The sequence below is a fragment of the Lynx rufus genome, unplaced genomic scaffold (assembly GCF_022079265.1).
Source record: "Lynx rufus isolate CCGP_SWC_20201006 ecotype Redwood Valley unplaced genomic scaffold, mLynRuf1.p SCAF_22, whole genome shotgun sequence".
NCBI lineage: Eukaryota > Metazoa > Chordata > Mammalia > Carnivora > Felidae > Lynx > Lynx rufus.
The window spans coordinates 5,286,253-5,303,053 of record NW_025814837.1 but is presented as its reverse complement, the minus strand read 5'-3'; the positions used below and the strand labels follow the sequence as shown (position 1 = coordinate 5,303,053).

Here is a 16,801-nt window from a genome sequence, read left to right as displayed (position 1 = left end):
AAAATATATGTGTTCTTAAATAATTCAGTGTTTTTTTCTGATTCTGAGTTTTTTAAGCAATGTCTTTTTTAACTGCTCTAAAGTCATTTACCAAAGATAAATATCGTGCTTTCATTAAATAGTTTTCCTTGTTTTTTTTCTCTATCATTACAATTAAAAGTCCTACAAAATATGCAAATTTATTTACAGAAAAACAGAGCCGGCATCATTTAAACATCCCTGTTTTTCAAAATTCCTTGTAAACAGTTTCAGAAATTCTTCAAAGATTGTTTATTTTTCTCTCTCTTGTTTAAGGTTTTTGTGTGTGTGTGTGTTGTTTAGTTGTTTTAAGATGAATTTCCCAGGTCTCCCTTGCCCGGAAAGTCTCTGGAGCAAGCATGGAAGGCGAGTGAAGCGGCAGGTGTCGAGGGCTTGCGGAGAGCGGGCGAGCGCGCGCAGCTCCCGAGCGAAGCAGGCGAGGGCGGGGCGGCGGCTTTCCCGCGATGGCGCGGCCCCCACCGGCGGTGCGTGGCCAGGAGCCCGCAGGTCTGGGCGAGTCCGGCCTGGCCCTCGGGGTCCACGGCGTCCGACAGCACTCGCGGGGAGAAGGGATCGATGCTCAGTCTAAACTCTACAAAAGTACAGTCCTACAACATCTGGGATTTTAGCAGTAACGCTAACTTCTATAGGTTTTTTTTTTCCTTTTTTATTTTTTTTTTATTTTTTGCTTTCCTCTAATTTTTCTTCTATTATATAGGTATTTTAAACTTCTCCTTTTTAAAATTCTGTACAACTATTATGATTTTAAGAGGGGGAAGAGTTAGAAGCATTTACAGACTTTTCACAACAGTTATCTTGCCTTGTAAGTCCCTTTTGTCCCCTCCTTGTTTTCTCACACTTCACGGTTAATGAGTTCTAATATTTTTGTTGCTTTCCCCAAATATCCACCATTTTGTTCATCTTAACAGCTCCATCCAGACATATAATACAGAAAACCATAGGAAAGTGTCATAGACTTGAACGAGGGTAATCAAAGCGCCTCTCAAAGTATCAAAGAACTATTACCTTGCTGTTTTAAAAGCATTGAAGCATTATTTTTCCTTTTTTTTGTTTTTGTTTTTTTTTGTTTTTTTTTTTTTGTTTTTTTTTTTTATTACATTTTTCATAGAATCGCTCTAAGCTGTTTCAAGAACAGCCATGAGGCAGGAAGGAGGTTTTCCTCCATCCCCCTCTATTGGGCATAGAGCTACACAGCTGCAATAAAAAGTTTGGTCCTTTGGTCCCTAAATAGCTAAAGGAATGACAGATAGAGATGCTCAGCGGCGGCCTCCCCGCCGCCCCCTGGGGACCAGGCCCCACCACACCGCTCGCCCCAGCCTGCCTCAGGCGCCCATGGGCTGGAAAAGCCCCGGGGATCGGTAAGCAGCGTCTCTTCCCTCTTCCCAGCCTTTCAGCCTCCCCATCTGGTCTCAAGTTATTTTGTTTTAAAGTTGCCTTTTTTGTGTTTTTTTTTTCTCATTTTTCTTCATCATCTTCTTCTTTGTGTCATATATATTTTTCCCCCAAACACGTGCCCTCTGAACTCCACAGACGCTATACTTTCCTTGAAGAAATGTTACAGTCACAGAGAGTGTCTGGAGTCTTCAGCTTGATTGATATTGGCTGATATGTCAAAGGTGTCATCCAACAGTTCTCATTTATAAATATATATAGAGAGAGGTTTGTTTTTTAATGTAGCCCGTTCAGCATCCTGCCCTAAAATGAAGAAAATCAGGGCTGATTAAGTCAAGAGAGGAAACACAAAATGCATCCAAACACCAAAAGGACCCTGCCTCAGGGGTTAGGGTGGGAGCTTTGGGGGATGGCGGGAGGGAGGGGAGAGACCAATATGAGAATTAGTCATGATCATGATACATAGAAAAGAAATCGACTCTTCTATTCAGAGTAAGAAACCACTGGAGGTCTAGTGGCGATGGTTGTAGCTGAGGTTTGGTTGCTGGGAGAGGGGTCTCGATTTGGGTTCCTTTAGAGTTCTGGAATGGGGGGATGGCTAGGTCTAAAGGAAAAATTTGGGACTGTGGGATATGAATTCACAATTAAACCGATGTCTGAGGGATCTAGCCCAGATACAATATGTATACAGAAGCCTAGCAAACAAGATAGCAAAAAAATCTAGCAGCCCAGCCCACTCCTCCCCTGCTCGAGGAAAAGAAGCAAGACAACCGTGACATGAATTTCGCTGAACCTTTGCCCAGTTTCCAGCCAACAGCTTCTTTCCCAGGATCAGAAACTATTTGCGAGGCTATGTATATATATGTATATCTGGATATATGTGTAGAATATATTCACCTGCACATATGTGGATATACATGGATATGTGTGTATGTATATGCATAGATACACACATACACACACACACACACACATAATATTTTTCTCATACATGCCAGGGAATTTAGAGGAAATTCGGAACTTCAAGGGAGCGGATGGGAGAACCTAAAAAAGTTAGAACGGATTTCATCATCAAGCTTAAACAAATTAACTCAGTTCTCGATTTTTTGAGTGGTGAGTTTTTTTGATGTTTTGTTTTGCTTTTAAGAAAAAAAAAATCATGATCTGACTAGAATCAGAAGGAGAATGCTTAATCATTGTGAATTAACAAATGAGACTCATCTCCAGTATAGCAAGCAGCTTTCACTTATACATGGGGGTGACTGGTTACATCAAGAGAGTTAGAACTGCAAAGCCCCCAGCTGAGGGGACAACGTCATGCGTATATCAATCCATGCTGGCAGGTTTTTCACACTGTTGATTCAACAAACAGCAAACCGTACACAGCAGTCTAAACAATTACAACACCAAATAAAATAATAATAAAATTAAAAAACACTTGTCAAGGACCCTTTTTCAGTTGTAAACAAAAAGGTGCATTTTGCTTTTGTCGGTACTGTTTTTTCCAAACCAACCAAAAAGCCCCCCCCCAACCCCCGGTCCCCCACCTCCCCTCCCCACATTTAATTTAGCAGAAGTGGCTACAATACAAACCTTACAATTGTTACCAGGCTCTCTCTCAGAGGCCTCTGGCTTTGTACTCTAGTTTTTGGTTTAGAATTTTTTTTTTTTAAATCATTCTGTAACAGTAGAGATTTTGTTTTTGTTTTTTGTTTTTGTTTTTCCTTTTGAAGTGAGATTTAAAATAGCCTAACTGGAAAAAGACCAGACCTAGGAAAATGTCAATTGAAAAAGGCCCCCAAATTTCTAGAAAAAAATAAAATCACAATATTTTCAAGTGCAAGTAAATCAACCACGCATAGATATTTTTAAGATGTTTTCCTTAATTTTAAGAAAAAAAATAATGGTTTGCACAGTTAAATGATCCCATGTTCGATAATTCAGGAATTCATCTTTATTTTTACTATTTTTTTGTTCTTTTGTTTTGTTTTTTTCTCTATGTGACATCTAGAGAAGCATAAAAAACGCTGAACAAGAAAAACCAAACAACAGAAAGTAAAACCACTGCAAGCACCAAGAACAAAACAAAAATGAGCACAGCAAAAAAGATTGTGGCAGCACAAAAGTCAAGAAAATGCACGTGTGATCATGACTGGCCAATCATCAACTGATACAACATCCAAGAAAAACGCTCCAATCACAGCACCTCCACGAAACTTGACGGCAATTGTCATGCAACCGATTCTTAGCCTTGTTACATGACGCCATCATGTCACACTGTGAACTTTGAGTTGATTTGAACTTACGGATGGGGGACTGTTTTCTCCACTCTCATGTGATTACGTGAACTTTATTCCTAGCTCAGCGCGAGACTGTGGTGGATTTGACTGGCCCTGGTTGGGTTGTTGGAATTTGATTGAATGACAAAAGAAGAAAAGATTTATATATATATTTATATATGTAGAGAGAGAGAGAGAGAAAGAAAGAGAGGACAAGAGAGTGTGGGCAAGGGGGAGGGAAGAGGTGGGGGCAGGTCGGGTGGGGTTGGGGAGTGTGGAAGGGCAGGGACAGTTGGGTTGAGGGTGAAGAAGGGCAAGGAAAAGTTAAAACAAAATCAAAAGGAAAAATATTTATACAGCACCAGACCACAGCATCAATCTAAAAGCTCGGATGAGAGAACAGCAGTCAAATCATAAGAGAACTGAAACGAACTCAAAGAATGGAGGAAGCCGGCAGACAAAGGACATGGGCACATCAACACACACACACACACACGCACACACACGTACACACACACGGTTGTTTATGCAGACACGTGATCCACTGTGAACAGTAGCAGAACCTCACACAGGGCCACTAAGGGCATCCATCATGCGTTGGGAAGAGGAGGAGGGGCGTGGGCAGTTTGGCAAGAGGGCTAGGAAAAAAGAAAACAGCCCCTCAAGCCACCGTGGCCAGCAAGCAGATCGGGGAGCACACTCTCTGCTTTGTATCATCCACGGTTCTCTCTCCCCGGTGGGGGGCTGGGGGGGTCACGCTCTCCTCACCCCACCCCAGCCTTCTGTGGCGTCAGCCTGTGGACCAGCAGGGGGAGCCTGTCAGGGTGGCCCTGAATTGCAGGGTAGATCAGAGGCTGGCTAGGGTGACTTGTATCCGAAGGGTCCATCCACGGAGCACTTTGCTGCTGCAGTACTGTCCACACCGACAGCAACTCGGCCCTCCCGCCCCTTTGGTCCCGCCTTGGCCACCATTCCTAGAGAAGGGCGTCTCCACAGCAGGAGCACCCACTGTGTGGTGCTATGGTCCTCTCTCCTCTTCCGTTCTGCCTCAACCCTCTTTTCTCAGAACCTTCAGAAAACGAACATGTTCAGTTTTGAGATGGAGAGTAAATCACATCAATGTTACCGGAATTCTATAAACACGCCTCGGCATCGCTGACTTCATTTCACGATCACTTCGTACCCTTTGCTTTGCTCCCAAGGTGGCCCACGTGGCCAAAGTGAAGCTGCTTCCTGGCCTGTGAAGCCTTAAGAAGGCCCACAGTGCTGACCCGTGACAGGGCTAAATGGAAGACTACAGAGCATCCTGCAGGGTGGGTAACACAGAAAAGGACAGTCCACCAGAGAGGGAGGTGCTCTGGCTGTAGGTCTCCAGTCTCTGCTGCCGTCACTCCTGCTCTGCTGACCTCCCTTACTCCACCTCCTCCTTCTCCATTCCCTACACCCCTGCATGTGTATCTTTCTAGACTGGCCCATCTCACAGGCCCTTACCTGCCTTCTTTACTGGCGGAGCCCCAAGTGGTTGAGGCTGAGTCCCCTTCTCTGTCAGGCATCATCAAATGTTTCCACTTTGAGTTATCTTCTGCACTCCTCACCACTTCACGGTCCTTTGCCCCAACCTGGGGATTTGGGGGTCCCCAGCCCTACCCCCTCCTCATGGTTACCTTTGAGCTTGCTCCCCAGCCCCTGCTCCCCTGTGGCACTCAGGCCTGTGCCAAAGCCTCCGCACCCGGCTTATCTGCAGGGCTCTCAATCCACCGGGCTTCTGCACAGAGCAGACTTCCACTCTAAGCTTTATGTCTTTCTTCAGGGAGTGTGGGAGGGAAGCCTGGGACCTGAAATGTCACTGTGGATAAGCTACCAAGTAGCTGAGGGGTGACCCAGCCTCCAGCTCTGCCTTCATCAAGAAGCTCTCCCTCCACGCCCCCTGCCTTGCCTGCCCATCCAAGCTGGGCTCTTGTTCTTCCAACAGCAGATCTCCCTCACTGAGACCGGGGCCCATCGCATGGCCCAGAAGTCCTGACATGCCACATCTCCAGCCCTTCCCCAAAGAAAACCCTTAGACCCACCCAGGATATCCAATGAATGGGCTGATCCCTTTGGGTGGGAGAGGAGGCCTAAGAACCGAGGAGGGCAGTGCCACCAGGTGTCAGCTCTGGCAACTGCAAATAAGGGACCCCCCTGCGGAACTCCCCTCCTTTCCCCAGCCCCCGCCCCCCGCCCTGAGCATTTCAAGGGTGCCCATTCCTCCCCACTGAACTTGCTCCTTTGCCTGCCCCAAGTCTGCCCCTCGCTGCCCTTTGGTGCCTGTGCCGTCCTGGGTCTTGAGGATCCAAGCCTATCACACAGCACCTCCTCAAAGCCCAATGTGGGGAACTCCTTGTGCACACTCTTGCCCTTCACACACACACATGCTTGGCCCCCAAACACAAACACACGGTCACACTCATTCAATCCCTAAGGAACCTCCCCAGGGCTCTGCCGGTGCACGGCTGACTAGCTGGCTACTCTCTTCACTGGGGAGCAGCCGGGCCTCTGCCTGCAGGGGTGACCCCTTCTTGGCCACCCTCTCAAAGATCCTCACAAAGTACAGTTCCAGAGGTGGCAGCAGGGTCACTGACCAGTGAGGGAGCTTGAATCAGGCCTGGGGAGCTCCAACTCATGACCTGGGACAGGAAATTAGCTGACCTGGTCAGCTAAGCCAATTCAGATGCCAGGTTCTAAACACAGCTGGGATCCAGTCAGAGAAGGCCAAGGCCCAAAGCCACGGCCCAGCCCTGTGCAGGTCAGGCCCAGAGCACCCAAACCTGCACAGCTCAGAGCAGACACCGTGCAAAAGCACACTCAGAGCCACAGCCCAGGGCCCGGAAGAGAGAGGACTCCCACTGAGGTCAGACATGCTGTGCAGTGTCCTCCGGCCACAGAAGCACAGAGTTAGGGGTCTGCAAACCTGCGCTCAGCTTGGGGCCCAGCGCATGCTACTGACCTCTGTGGCAGGACAAGGGACTTGGGTGTGCTGCTCACTGGCTGTGGACCTGGCGTGTTTGCATTTCTGCCCAGTCTTCCTGCCTCTGCTTCCTTCCTCTTAGTTTCCTAGTAAAGATTTCTTGGAGAACCTCCCACCTTGGTACAAGATAATGAGCCCAAGCAGCCAGAGGGGCAGGGGCAGCGGGGAAGCCAGAAGCAGGTGGGGGAATCACACCCTCGGGAGACAGCAGGATGCAGAGAACCAATGCGACCCAACCCCACCCCAGCCTACCTGGGCCTCCCCTTGTGGAACCTACACCCAACTACGCTCCCTCCAGCTGCCCTGCCCAGGGTCCCTCTCCTCCCCTGGACCCACCACACTTCTGTTCTGGCCAGGCCCTGGCCCCCACGCTGTGACACCGTGACGTTGCCTTCATCACTGCCACTGCGGGTGGCCAGCCAGGCCCTGAGATCTCCTCCTCCCCATGACCCCTTTGCTCCTAGCTATGGCTTGTCCCTCCGCCACTGCTCAGGTCAGCCCTGCCCTTCTGAGCACCTAGGACTCATCATTTACAAACACCCTTTACTGGTCAGTAAAATCCTGAGTATTTTAGCACCTTTTGCATGTTAGTTCCTCCACTTCTCACTGAAGTCCCCTCAGCCCACACCTGGTCTTAGCGCCTCCTTCTGTTACAGCCTCAAGCAGTCTCAGGTTGGGAAGCCTGAAATCCCCTTTTGTTAAAATGCTGTCTAAATGGATTAAAAGTCAGCGTTATTTGTGGGAGTTACCTTACGTCATAGTTTTTTGGAAGACTGCTTAGTAGGGAGGAGCCCAGAGACATGAGATGTCTTCAGGACAAGACTCTGGGCTGGGAGGGCTGGGACTAGGATAACAGTGGGGAAGTTATCACTCTCCTTACTTAAAGGCATTACGAGCACAGCCTCTGTAACTGGGCCACGGCTTCAAATCGTGGCTCTACCACTCAGTAGCTGATGGCCAAGTGACTTCATCTTTTGTGTTCTGTCTTTAAAATGGGATGATAACACTACCCACGTTAAAGGCAGTCACAGCTTTACCATTACACCTTAGACTTGTTACCTGCAGGAACTGTGCCCCGTGCGCGGTAAGCACCACGTGAAGTCCGGGTTCTCATCTGTCTGGCCTTCACTTTCCCTGGTGGAAGAACCCCTCTGCTTTCTAAACCACACCTCTCAAGCCCTCACTCCAGCTATGACTGCTGGCTGGTTCTACCCTGTGGACCACTTCCTATCTTCTGTGCCAAACAACAAATGTGCCTTACTTACCTCCTCCTCTGCAGATTTCTCTGACCTACAGTTTCTATCCTGGCTTGGCATCTAGGTCTAGAAGGCTCAGACCGGCCGCCTTCACGGGAGCCACAGAATACACCCAACAGGGGCCCCTCAGAATCTCAGGGCATGGCCCTGGAGCACACCCCCTCCTCTGATGCCTTCAATACCTTGGTTTCATTAATGCAGAAACGGAAGCCCAAGAGGTCATGCCTCAGTGGCAGAGCTAAGCTTACGTTAAGGAAACCTGCTCTCTGCCCAGAAAGGGCTGCTTTCACTGAACGGTCCCCACTCCTATGGAAGTACACCCACCTGCAAGCTGCTTCCTGCGGTCTGTGCTTGCAGAGCCAGAAGCTCGTGCAGGCAGGATGGTGACCCGTTCACCTTTGCGTCCCAGCACCAAGCCCGGTGCCCGGCCCGAGAAGGTACCCCACTCGGAATGCATATGTGAGAACACATCTTCACGGAAGCCAGAGACGGGCAGGGGGTGGGAACTCAGGAGGCAAGAGAGGCGGGTTTTGCTTTTCCAGCCTTGCAGAGAGTAGAGGCTCAAGCATCCCCTCTGAGAGGTGAGTCCTGCTGCTCCCAGGTGGGTGGAATATGGCTGCTGGTGGTGGTAGGGTTTGAGGGGGGAGATGGGGAAACTGGGACTCTCCCTCCCAAACTCCAGACTCTGAACCTCCACTTGAATGTCTAACTCTCATGTGCCTGGTCTTTCCCCCAACCCCTCTTCATCTTGGGTCACGGCAACTCTGCTCTTTTAGTCGCTCCAGCCAAAAGCTGAGTGTCGTCCTCGACTCCTTCTGTCACACCAGCATCCTTGGCTCTGCCTTCCAAGAACATCAAGAACGCAAACCCCTCCTACCGCATCGACTGCTGTCGCCCTGGACTGAGTGGTCTGTGCACTAAACTTCTGCTTGGGGTCCTACTGTGTATCGACACAGCAACCAGTGATCACGCTGAAATGCAAGTGGGTCAACGCCACTCTTCTACTCAGAGCTCTCCGACGGTTCCCCACCACCTACTCCCCCGTTTCAGAGGAGTGGCCACGGTCCCTACAATGGTCTATATAGGTCCAACACAGGTGGTCCTCCTCACCTCTCCTCACCTCTCAGATCTCTACTCCCACCATGCCCCCAAGCTGGCTCCCCTCCAGCCACCTTGTTCTGCAGTTCTCAAATGCACCACCCTGCCCTCCCCTTGGAGGCTTTGCACTGGCTGTTCCTTCAGATGAAGGACTCACTCCTCCAGAAGCTGGCATGGCTCCCTGCCTCACCTTCTTGAAGTCTTTTCTCGAATGTCACTTTCTCAACAAGGCCTACCCTAACTCCCTGATTTAACTATAACCAACAATTCTGACACACTATATAATTTACTCTTTGGTCACATGTCATTGTTTATTGTCTGTCTCCTAAGGACAAAGGTTCTTGCCAGTCTTATTCAGTGCTGAGTCCCAAGTTCCTAAGTGGGACTGGTGCACAGTACTGCTGATGGAGTGCAGGGCAGAGGAGCTTGGAGGCTTGCCTTTGGCTTGTGGGTGAGCTGGGCCTACAGGAGCACACAGCAATGTGGGATACCAGGTTGAAGGAGGGCCTGGTACATCTCCCCCCTCCCTCCTTTCCCCAGGAAGCTGCTTCACCCAGGGGAACAAGTGGCCTGGAAGAGGAGTGGGCAACTTTTTCTCCAGCTGCAAGGCAGAACCAAGACTGAGTAGGGAAAAGTGATGACTGTCCACTTGTCATGGCCTCTTTAAAGCAGGCAGGGTAGCTGGCCCAGTGCTGTGCCATCACCCCCTCAGCTTCTGCCCCAGACTGACTGAGCTCTAGAATTGGAGGGGTGAGGGAGTCACCTGTCTAAAGTCCACCAGCCCTCAAGATAGGACAGATGGGGAGGGGAGAACCAGGGAGTCTAGGAGAAGGCCCCAGGAGATGTGGACAGTTCCCCCCACCAAAGTTTCCCAGTCCCCGAGCTTGCCACAGGCTCACCCCAGGGTTTTCCGGCAAACAGGATTACTATGTAGACCTGGGTGTACAGGCCCAGGGCTCACCCCACCTTCTCAGCAAGGTTCCCTCACTCCTGCTTCTCTTGGCTCTGCAACAGGGGGATGGCCATGCCCATTTCTGCCGGTACGACCACAGCTCTAGGCCTGTCCCCTAGGCACCCGGTGAGGAGCAGGTCGAGCTGGGCGCAGCGGGTCCAAGGCAAGTGAAGGTTCAGCTCAAGAAGGCCAGAGGAGGCGGCGGGTCCGTCCGGTGTCCCTTCCTCAACCCCCCACCCCCCCGTCCCCGCGCCCCGGCCGCCCCCGGTTACCTGTGCGAGTCCTGGTCTCCCCCGGGGGACGCTCCCGCCGGCGCTCAGTATGGGCGATTGGCGTCTTTGGGCCGCTTCAGCTGCACCTTGAGCCTCTTCATGCCGATCTGGAAGCCGTTCATGGCCTGGATGGCGGTCTGCGCGCTGGCCGGGTTGTCGAAGCTCACGAAGCCTGGCGAGACACGAGGGACGAGGGCCTGGGTTTCCACGGGGCCGCCCCGGCGGGGAGGGGTGGGTGGGGAGAAGGGCGGGGCCCGGGGGGCGGGGCGGGGCGGGCGGCGGCCCCACCCTGCGCTCCCGCCGCGCCTCGGGCAGGAGAGGGGGGGGCCTCGAGGCTCCTCCCCCCCTCGGGGCCCCGCCCCGGCCCGGCCTCACGCCCCCCACAGCCCGCGAGCGCGCGGCCCCTCCCGGGGTGGGCGTGTCCGGGGCTCCAGGCCTCGCCGACCGGCGCCGCCCGGCAGGGCCTCCCCAGCTCCACCGCGGCTCTGGGCGGCGCCACTTTCCTGGGCGCCCTCGCCCCCCACCCCGGCCGGCCCCGGCACCTCAGCCCTCTCCTTCGGTGGGAGGGCGGACACACCTGCGGGTGGAGGAGTTTATTGGACACTGTCCTCCCTGACAGGAGGGGGCCTGGCAGCGGGAGGGCACAGAGTGCCGGCCTGGGGAGAGAGAGGAGTGCGAGGGGGAGGGAGGGGGGCACCCCGGAGAAAACCTCTCCACCGCCGTTTCCAGCCGCCCCCCCCACCCTCGCGAGGGCCCCTTGGCCGCGGGGAGGGCAGGGGCTGACAGTCTGACAGTCCTCACGGCCCTCGGCCCCCCTCCCGGTCCTGGGCAAGGTTGCCCCCAGCCAGGCTCCTGGCAGACACTTGCCTAAATCCAGTCCCACTCGCAGAAACCCACCACTTCGCACCCAGGGGCTGTCAGCACCTCCCTAGTAACAATCCAAGACTTGGGAAGTAGGTGCTCTTCCCCTGGATTCTAAGCACGTAATTGATGCGTCCCCTATGAAACCCTCATGGTATCTATAATAACGATAGTGGTGTACAAATTAACACTATTAGTAAAACTTAGTTGAGAGCCTTCCCTGTTACCCAGGGACTGCATAAGTGCTTTTCACAGGTTCACTCCTCCCAACATCCCAGAATGAGATACAGAACCATCTATGGCTCCCAGTCACCTTCTGAAACAAGCAGTTCCCAGTTGGGGATGGTAAGGTTCTGAAAGTTAGTTTAGAAGTCACCCTTTGGGAAAGGGTGTCTGTCTCTCCTTCTAAGGACAAAGGTTCTTGTCCTTTGAATGCAACTCCTTACAGAGACTACATTTTACATTAGCATTTCCTAAACTGGCCCTAATTGGTGCTTCTGAAAAAGGGGCTTCTGTGGTCAAGTAGGCTTACCACTACGCCAATCTGGGACAGTTCAAGGCACATTAACAAACAACACCCCCCCCCCACCTGCCCCAAGTCCTCCAGTAAATAAACCTTTATAGCTTTGTTTAGCCTAGTATCTCCTGGAATTTATTTGACTTTAGAGGCCCTTTCTCTTGTAAAATGGAGTTAGATCCTGCAAAATATACAAAACTAAGTTTGGCGAGGTTCCCATCCTGCAAATGTCTCATTTGGGGTGTTTGTCTCCAAATGGCCTTGAGATATGTAAGCGACAGGTGTACAGACCCCACTGAAGATCTAGCTGTTTTCTTGGCTGTCCGTGGTACATTGGGCCTGTCCGTGACCCCTCCCTCACTCTCCCTATGTGATAACTCTGTCTTTTTACCTCTGCCCTAGACACTGCCTCCACTGGCCTCTTTCCTCTTTCTATTGTCTCCTTCCTGCTTTCGCTCATGTTTGCTCACATTTGTCCTTACAGCCATGAGCCATCAAAGATGGGGGAGAGGGTGTGTGTACACGCAGTGAGTATACACAAGAGTAGGTGCACGTGAGCTCAGATGGTCTTGGTGAGTCGGGCCCAGAGAAACATAACCAACATCTGTGTAAGTCCATATGCCAAAACAGAAGAGATTGCAGGTTGCCCATAGTTGGAGATCGGCATGAGGCATCCTTCTATCTCCTCCTCTCATCTCCCCCCCGGCCAATCCCTCACCCCACCAACATCTGCGTCCAATGACCACAGTCAAATCTTAGCAGAGCAGAACAGTTTTCAAAGCTGTGCACTGTAAGTCTGTTACACTGCTCTCCCCCAGATTTAGGAAGGTGGTTGAACTAAATCTTCTCTCCCTGCTGGGACCAGACAGCCTCACTGAGGGTGACAGGTTCCACCCCTCTCTCCTCTGCTGGCCTGTCAGCTCCAACTCTACCTCGCCACCTGCCCCCTGTCCTCAGTGGCTCTTTTTGCAGGAAACAAATCTGAGCAAAGCAGAGAAGAGCTGGGAGAAAGACAGAAGGGCTGGAGGTGCTATCTAGGGCAGAGAGGCAGCCACCCAGTGGGGAGAGTGGGGGAGAAGAGGTCCTGCAGGGAAGAAGCCCAGCCTTCACAGAAGAGTTTAGAGTCTCTCGAAGCCCCGGGGGGTTGGGAAGGGTTCCAGGCTCAAGGAAACTTCTCTTCCTCAACTAGTTTTGTTAACTGGTGAGCAGTCAGGGTTGCTGAACGGGGCTCTGGACACCATCTCCCATTGTTGTGGTTTCTAGGACTACGTCCCTCCTCCCAGAGTCTGATCCCCCCATCCCCCCCAGCCTTGAGAAGGTTCCTGCCTCACAGATTGTGGGGAGCCATGTGGGGAGGATACCTTCCTGGTGTCCCCCGAGCCCTTCTTCCAACATAGCTCCCATTAGCGCTGCACATCAGCTCACAAAGCCCCCTGGGAGATTCTGTTTATGCTTATAAAGAACAAGTGTGGCCTTTGAGGGGTTCACTTTAACATAGGACCACATTTACTCAAAAACGATTCCTCCTTTTGGGAACAAAGGGCGTTCTCGCCTCTCCTGAGGGTTTACTCTGGCAAAGCCCCTCACACACAGCCACCTTCCTGTAACCTCACACTGGGCCCCGCCCCTGAGAAATGACTACCGGTGTCCTCATTTCACAAATGAGGACACTGAGGCTCTGAGTTAAATGACCTGCCTTTGAATGAGTGCTGGAGCTGGTTCTCACACTAAAGGCCTCCGGGGGAGTTGCGGAAAACTCAGCTGCCAGAGCAAGAAAAAAGGAACCCCAGGGGCTCTGGGCCCAGCCGGGCCCTCAAGGCAGGAGCGCATCCTTCTCTAAGGCCAGTGGATGTTCAGTGCTAGAAGTCTGTCTGTTCAGGAATAAAGGAAAGAGCCAGAGTAGAGGTATACAGAAGATGATTTTCAGAAAAAGCAGGGAAAAAAACCTTGGTCCTGGAGAATTTAAATAGGCAAATGGCAAGGGTAGTGTCTGGGGCAGACTCCAAGAATGGCTACGAAAAAACGGGCTGTGTTCACAGGAGCCACAGCACAAATGCTCCGAGGTTGAGGCCGGAGACCAAGCCTGCTGGCCCAGGTGCCCAGAGCTTTGTGGGCTCTTAGCAGATGTCTTTCTTCTGATGTAGGGAACATTCAAGGCTTATTTAAAGAGCAAAGGCAATAATCTCCAGTTTGTTGTTCTTACATATGTAAGTGTAATTTCTCAGGAGAAGTATCAGTCCAACAAGGGAGGGGCTCAACCCCTGTCTCTGTCTTTTTCTTTGTCTTCTCATACCCAAAGACAAATGAACTCCTGGGGCAACTCTATGCCCTCCAAGTACCACAAACTTCCTGTGGCGGCTGCCAGAGGGCAAGGGACAAAGGTTCAAAGGTCTTGACTGCTTTGGGGAATATTATCTAAAACCACAAGCCTTTCATGGTTCTGGGAAAGTGGTCTCCAAGCTGGAATCTCTTTAACAAGGGCTTGCTGATGCTTCTACACACTTGTATGGTCTCCCCTACACCGTCCCAAGCTGTGATCAGGGTTCCCCAGGTAACACAGGCCCCTACTCTGTCCTCACAGACCCAGGATCTGGGGTTCGACCTGGAGAGCTAAGCTTCTGGCAGACCCAGCTCTGGTCCCATGTGTGGCTCTTCTGGGGACTGGACTCCTCACTCCTTGGGGACCCATGAGTGGATCTAGCCGCGGAGGCTCGGCTAACAGAGGCAAAAGAGGAGGCAGGAGAGGAGCTAAGGAGGAGTGGAGGGGAGAGGTGTGGGAGAGGCCGATTTCCAGGAGGTCTGCAGCAAATCCAAACACAGGATGCTCAGTTGAATTGAAATCTCAGGTAAACAATGAATATTTTTTTACTGTAAGTATATCCCCAATATTGCATGGAACATATTGCATATAATATTTGGGACATACTTACACACAAAAGATGCATCCATTGTTCATCAGAAATTCCAGTTTAACTGGGAACCCTGTATTTTATCTGACAACCATACTCCAAATCTTCCCAAGTCCCCCGTCCCGTCTAGCATCCTGCCGCCACGCACACTTCCTAAAAGCTGTATTTTCCTTCTATTACTCTCAGCTCAAGGACCTCCCCTCATCTCCCTCTGCCTCCATCCCAGGAGCATCCTCGTCTGATGGTCAGTCCCCCCAACACAGCCCCTCCCTCACAGCTGGCCTCCCAGGATCCCTTCTCCCCAAGCCTCCTGCTGGCTCCCTCATTCACTGTCCTTAGGCTCCCACACCCACTTTGTTCTCCCTCTGCAGAGTTCCCTCCCCTTCCTCACTGTTTCCATCCACCTGCCTTTCTCTTTGCTCCATTACTTGGTGCCTTGCAGACTTCAGTGCTGCGGGGTAGGCATGATTTTCATCTAAGCTCAGACCTGAGGCTTCCTGAGGGCAGGACCAGTTTGTTCTTCCTGACTCCTCAGCAATGTGGCTCTGGTGGCCTGAGGGAGTGGTGGGGGAAGGAGGGTTCAGTGGGTGGCAGGAGGGGAGCAAAGAGCAGGGTAGACAGAGAAGGGCGGCAGGGGCAGGACAGAGAGGAGGCCGAGGGGCAGGCAGGATAGGGGCCTCAGCTGGGCAGACCCCCCCCCACCCCAAGGATCATGCGTGGCATCCATCAGGGCCTCTATGATTGCAAGACGGGGAGCTGCTGGGAGAATGGGCTCTGCTCGATGCCTCCACCACCCTGGCCCAAGGTGACTCCTTCCCCTTCTCAGTGGGTGGAAACTGGGCCTTGTGGCAGGCAGGGGGGCCTGTCTCTTGGACTGTGATGGGGGAGGGGGGGGCATGGGCGGGCAGGGAAAGCCAAGAAGCCAAAAGAACAGTAGCAGAGAGAAGAGGAGTGGGAGGTGGAGGCTGGGGGCTGGGCCATAGGGAGCACCTGGGGGTGGGGGCGATGTGAAGGAGCAGGTTAAAAGCAGTCGGACACCGGTAAATTGGTGCGAGCACCGCCCTGTCCTGGGTGAAGCTAGTTGGTTTGTTATCTTTACCCACCAAAGCATTTACTTTGGTTAGTCGCCCGATCCACAAACACTTTCGAGGAGATGACATTACCGAAAGGGAGGAACATCTGCATCAGCTCAGCGTCCCCAAACTCCTGGGGCAGATGGTAGATGAACAGGTTACAGCCCTCGGGCCCTGCGGTGGGGGGGGTGGGGCAGGGAGGAGGGATGGCGGGGTGGGGGGAAGAGAGAGACAGAGGAGAGGTGAGCGAGTTAGGCAGCGGCAGCAGGGAGGGGGGCAAGGTTGGGGGGGGGGTCTCATCCAAGATCCAAGGGCGGCCATGGAGGAGTGGGGACTGCTGAGCCCCAAGCCTGAGCTCTGGTCTCCGCCCTGCCCTTGGGCAAGTCACTGAACCTCTCTGTGCCTCAGTCACCTTTGCTGCAAAATGGATCTATAAGATGGTGCCTGGCAACTCGCTCCAGGGGCAGAGCTGACGAGTGAAGGGGGTAAATGTGCCAAGGCCTGGTCAGCCAGGGAGAGGAGGTGCTGAGGACAGGCAGGAGTAGGGAGAGCTGGGGAAGGCCAGGCGGCCACCCTCCGGCCCAGCGCCTGCTCTGGAATGGCCCTGGGCAGCCCAGCAGGCCCGTGGTGCCAGGTGAGAAGCTTCTTGTCACGTCCCACAGCCAGGCCCCAGCTGGGACCTCCCGGCTGGCTGCTGCTTGGCCCATCTTCCTCCAAAATCCGCAGCCACTGCTTCCCACCTGGTGCCCAACCTTCCCCTGCCCCAAACCTCTCACTCAGCCCCAGTCCCGAGTGCAGACATCAGGACTTCTCTAGCCTCCTCCAACAGGTTAGGTGCACAGGAGGGGTTTCACGGCACGGCTCCGTGATTAGCCAGGGTACCCGCAAGCCTTATTACACGGAGCTCCCCATTTCCTGACAGCGGTAACAACCTGCCACTTCTACAGCGTGAACTACATGTCAGGCTCTTCTAAGCGCTTTATATGTAGGTTAAGTCACTGAATCTTCTAGCAGCCCTCTGAGGCAAGTACTGTCATCACTCCCACTACAGATGAGCAAACGGAGGCCCAGAGAGGTTAAGTCACCTGCCAAAAATCACACGGCTGAGGTGAGAGAGCCAGGATATGGACTCAGGCCATCTGCCTC

The 16,801-nt window shown here is 52.5% G+C and overlaps 1 protein-coding gene across 50 annotated transcripts in view; it reads right to left on the bottom strand.

Annotated features, from left to right (window-relative positions):
- Window positions 1–1,707: 1,707 nt before the first annotated feature.
- Window positions 1,708–16,801, bottom strand: part of CELF4 (CUGBP Elav-like family member 4) — a 295,427-nt gene continuing 280,333 nt past the window's right edge. For 25 of the 50 annotated variants that reach the window (XM_047086998.1, XM_047086969.1, XM_047086970.1 and 22 more), the window contains exons 11-12: window positions 15,746–15,829; window positions 10,340–10,467 (exon numbers count right to left, since the gene is read on the bottom strand). In XM_047086998.1, the coding sequence (XP_046942954.1) occupies window positions 10,340–10,467; window positions 15,746–15,829 (212 nt within the window). Of the gene's footprint in view, window positions 1,735–3,770; window positions 3,825–10,295; window positions 10,468–10,872; window positions 10,952–15,685; window positions 15,830–16,455; window positions 16,463–16,801 lie in introns of those variants that run through there. The other 25 variants (XM_047086951.1, XM_047086953.1, XM_047086952.1 and 22 more) reach the window with 6 other exon arrangements.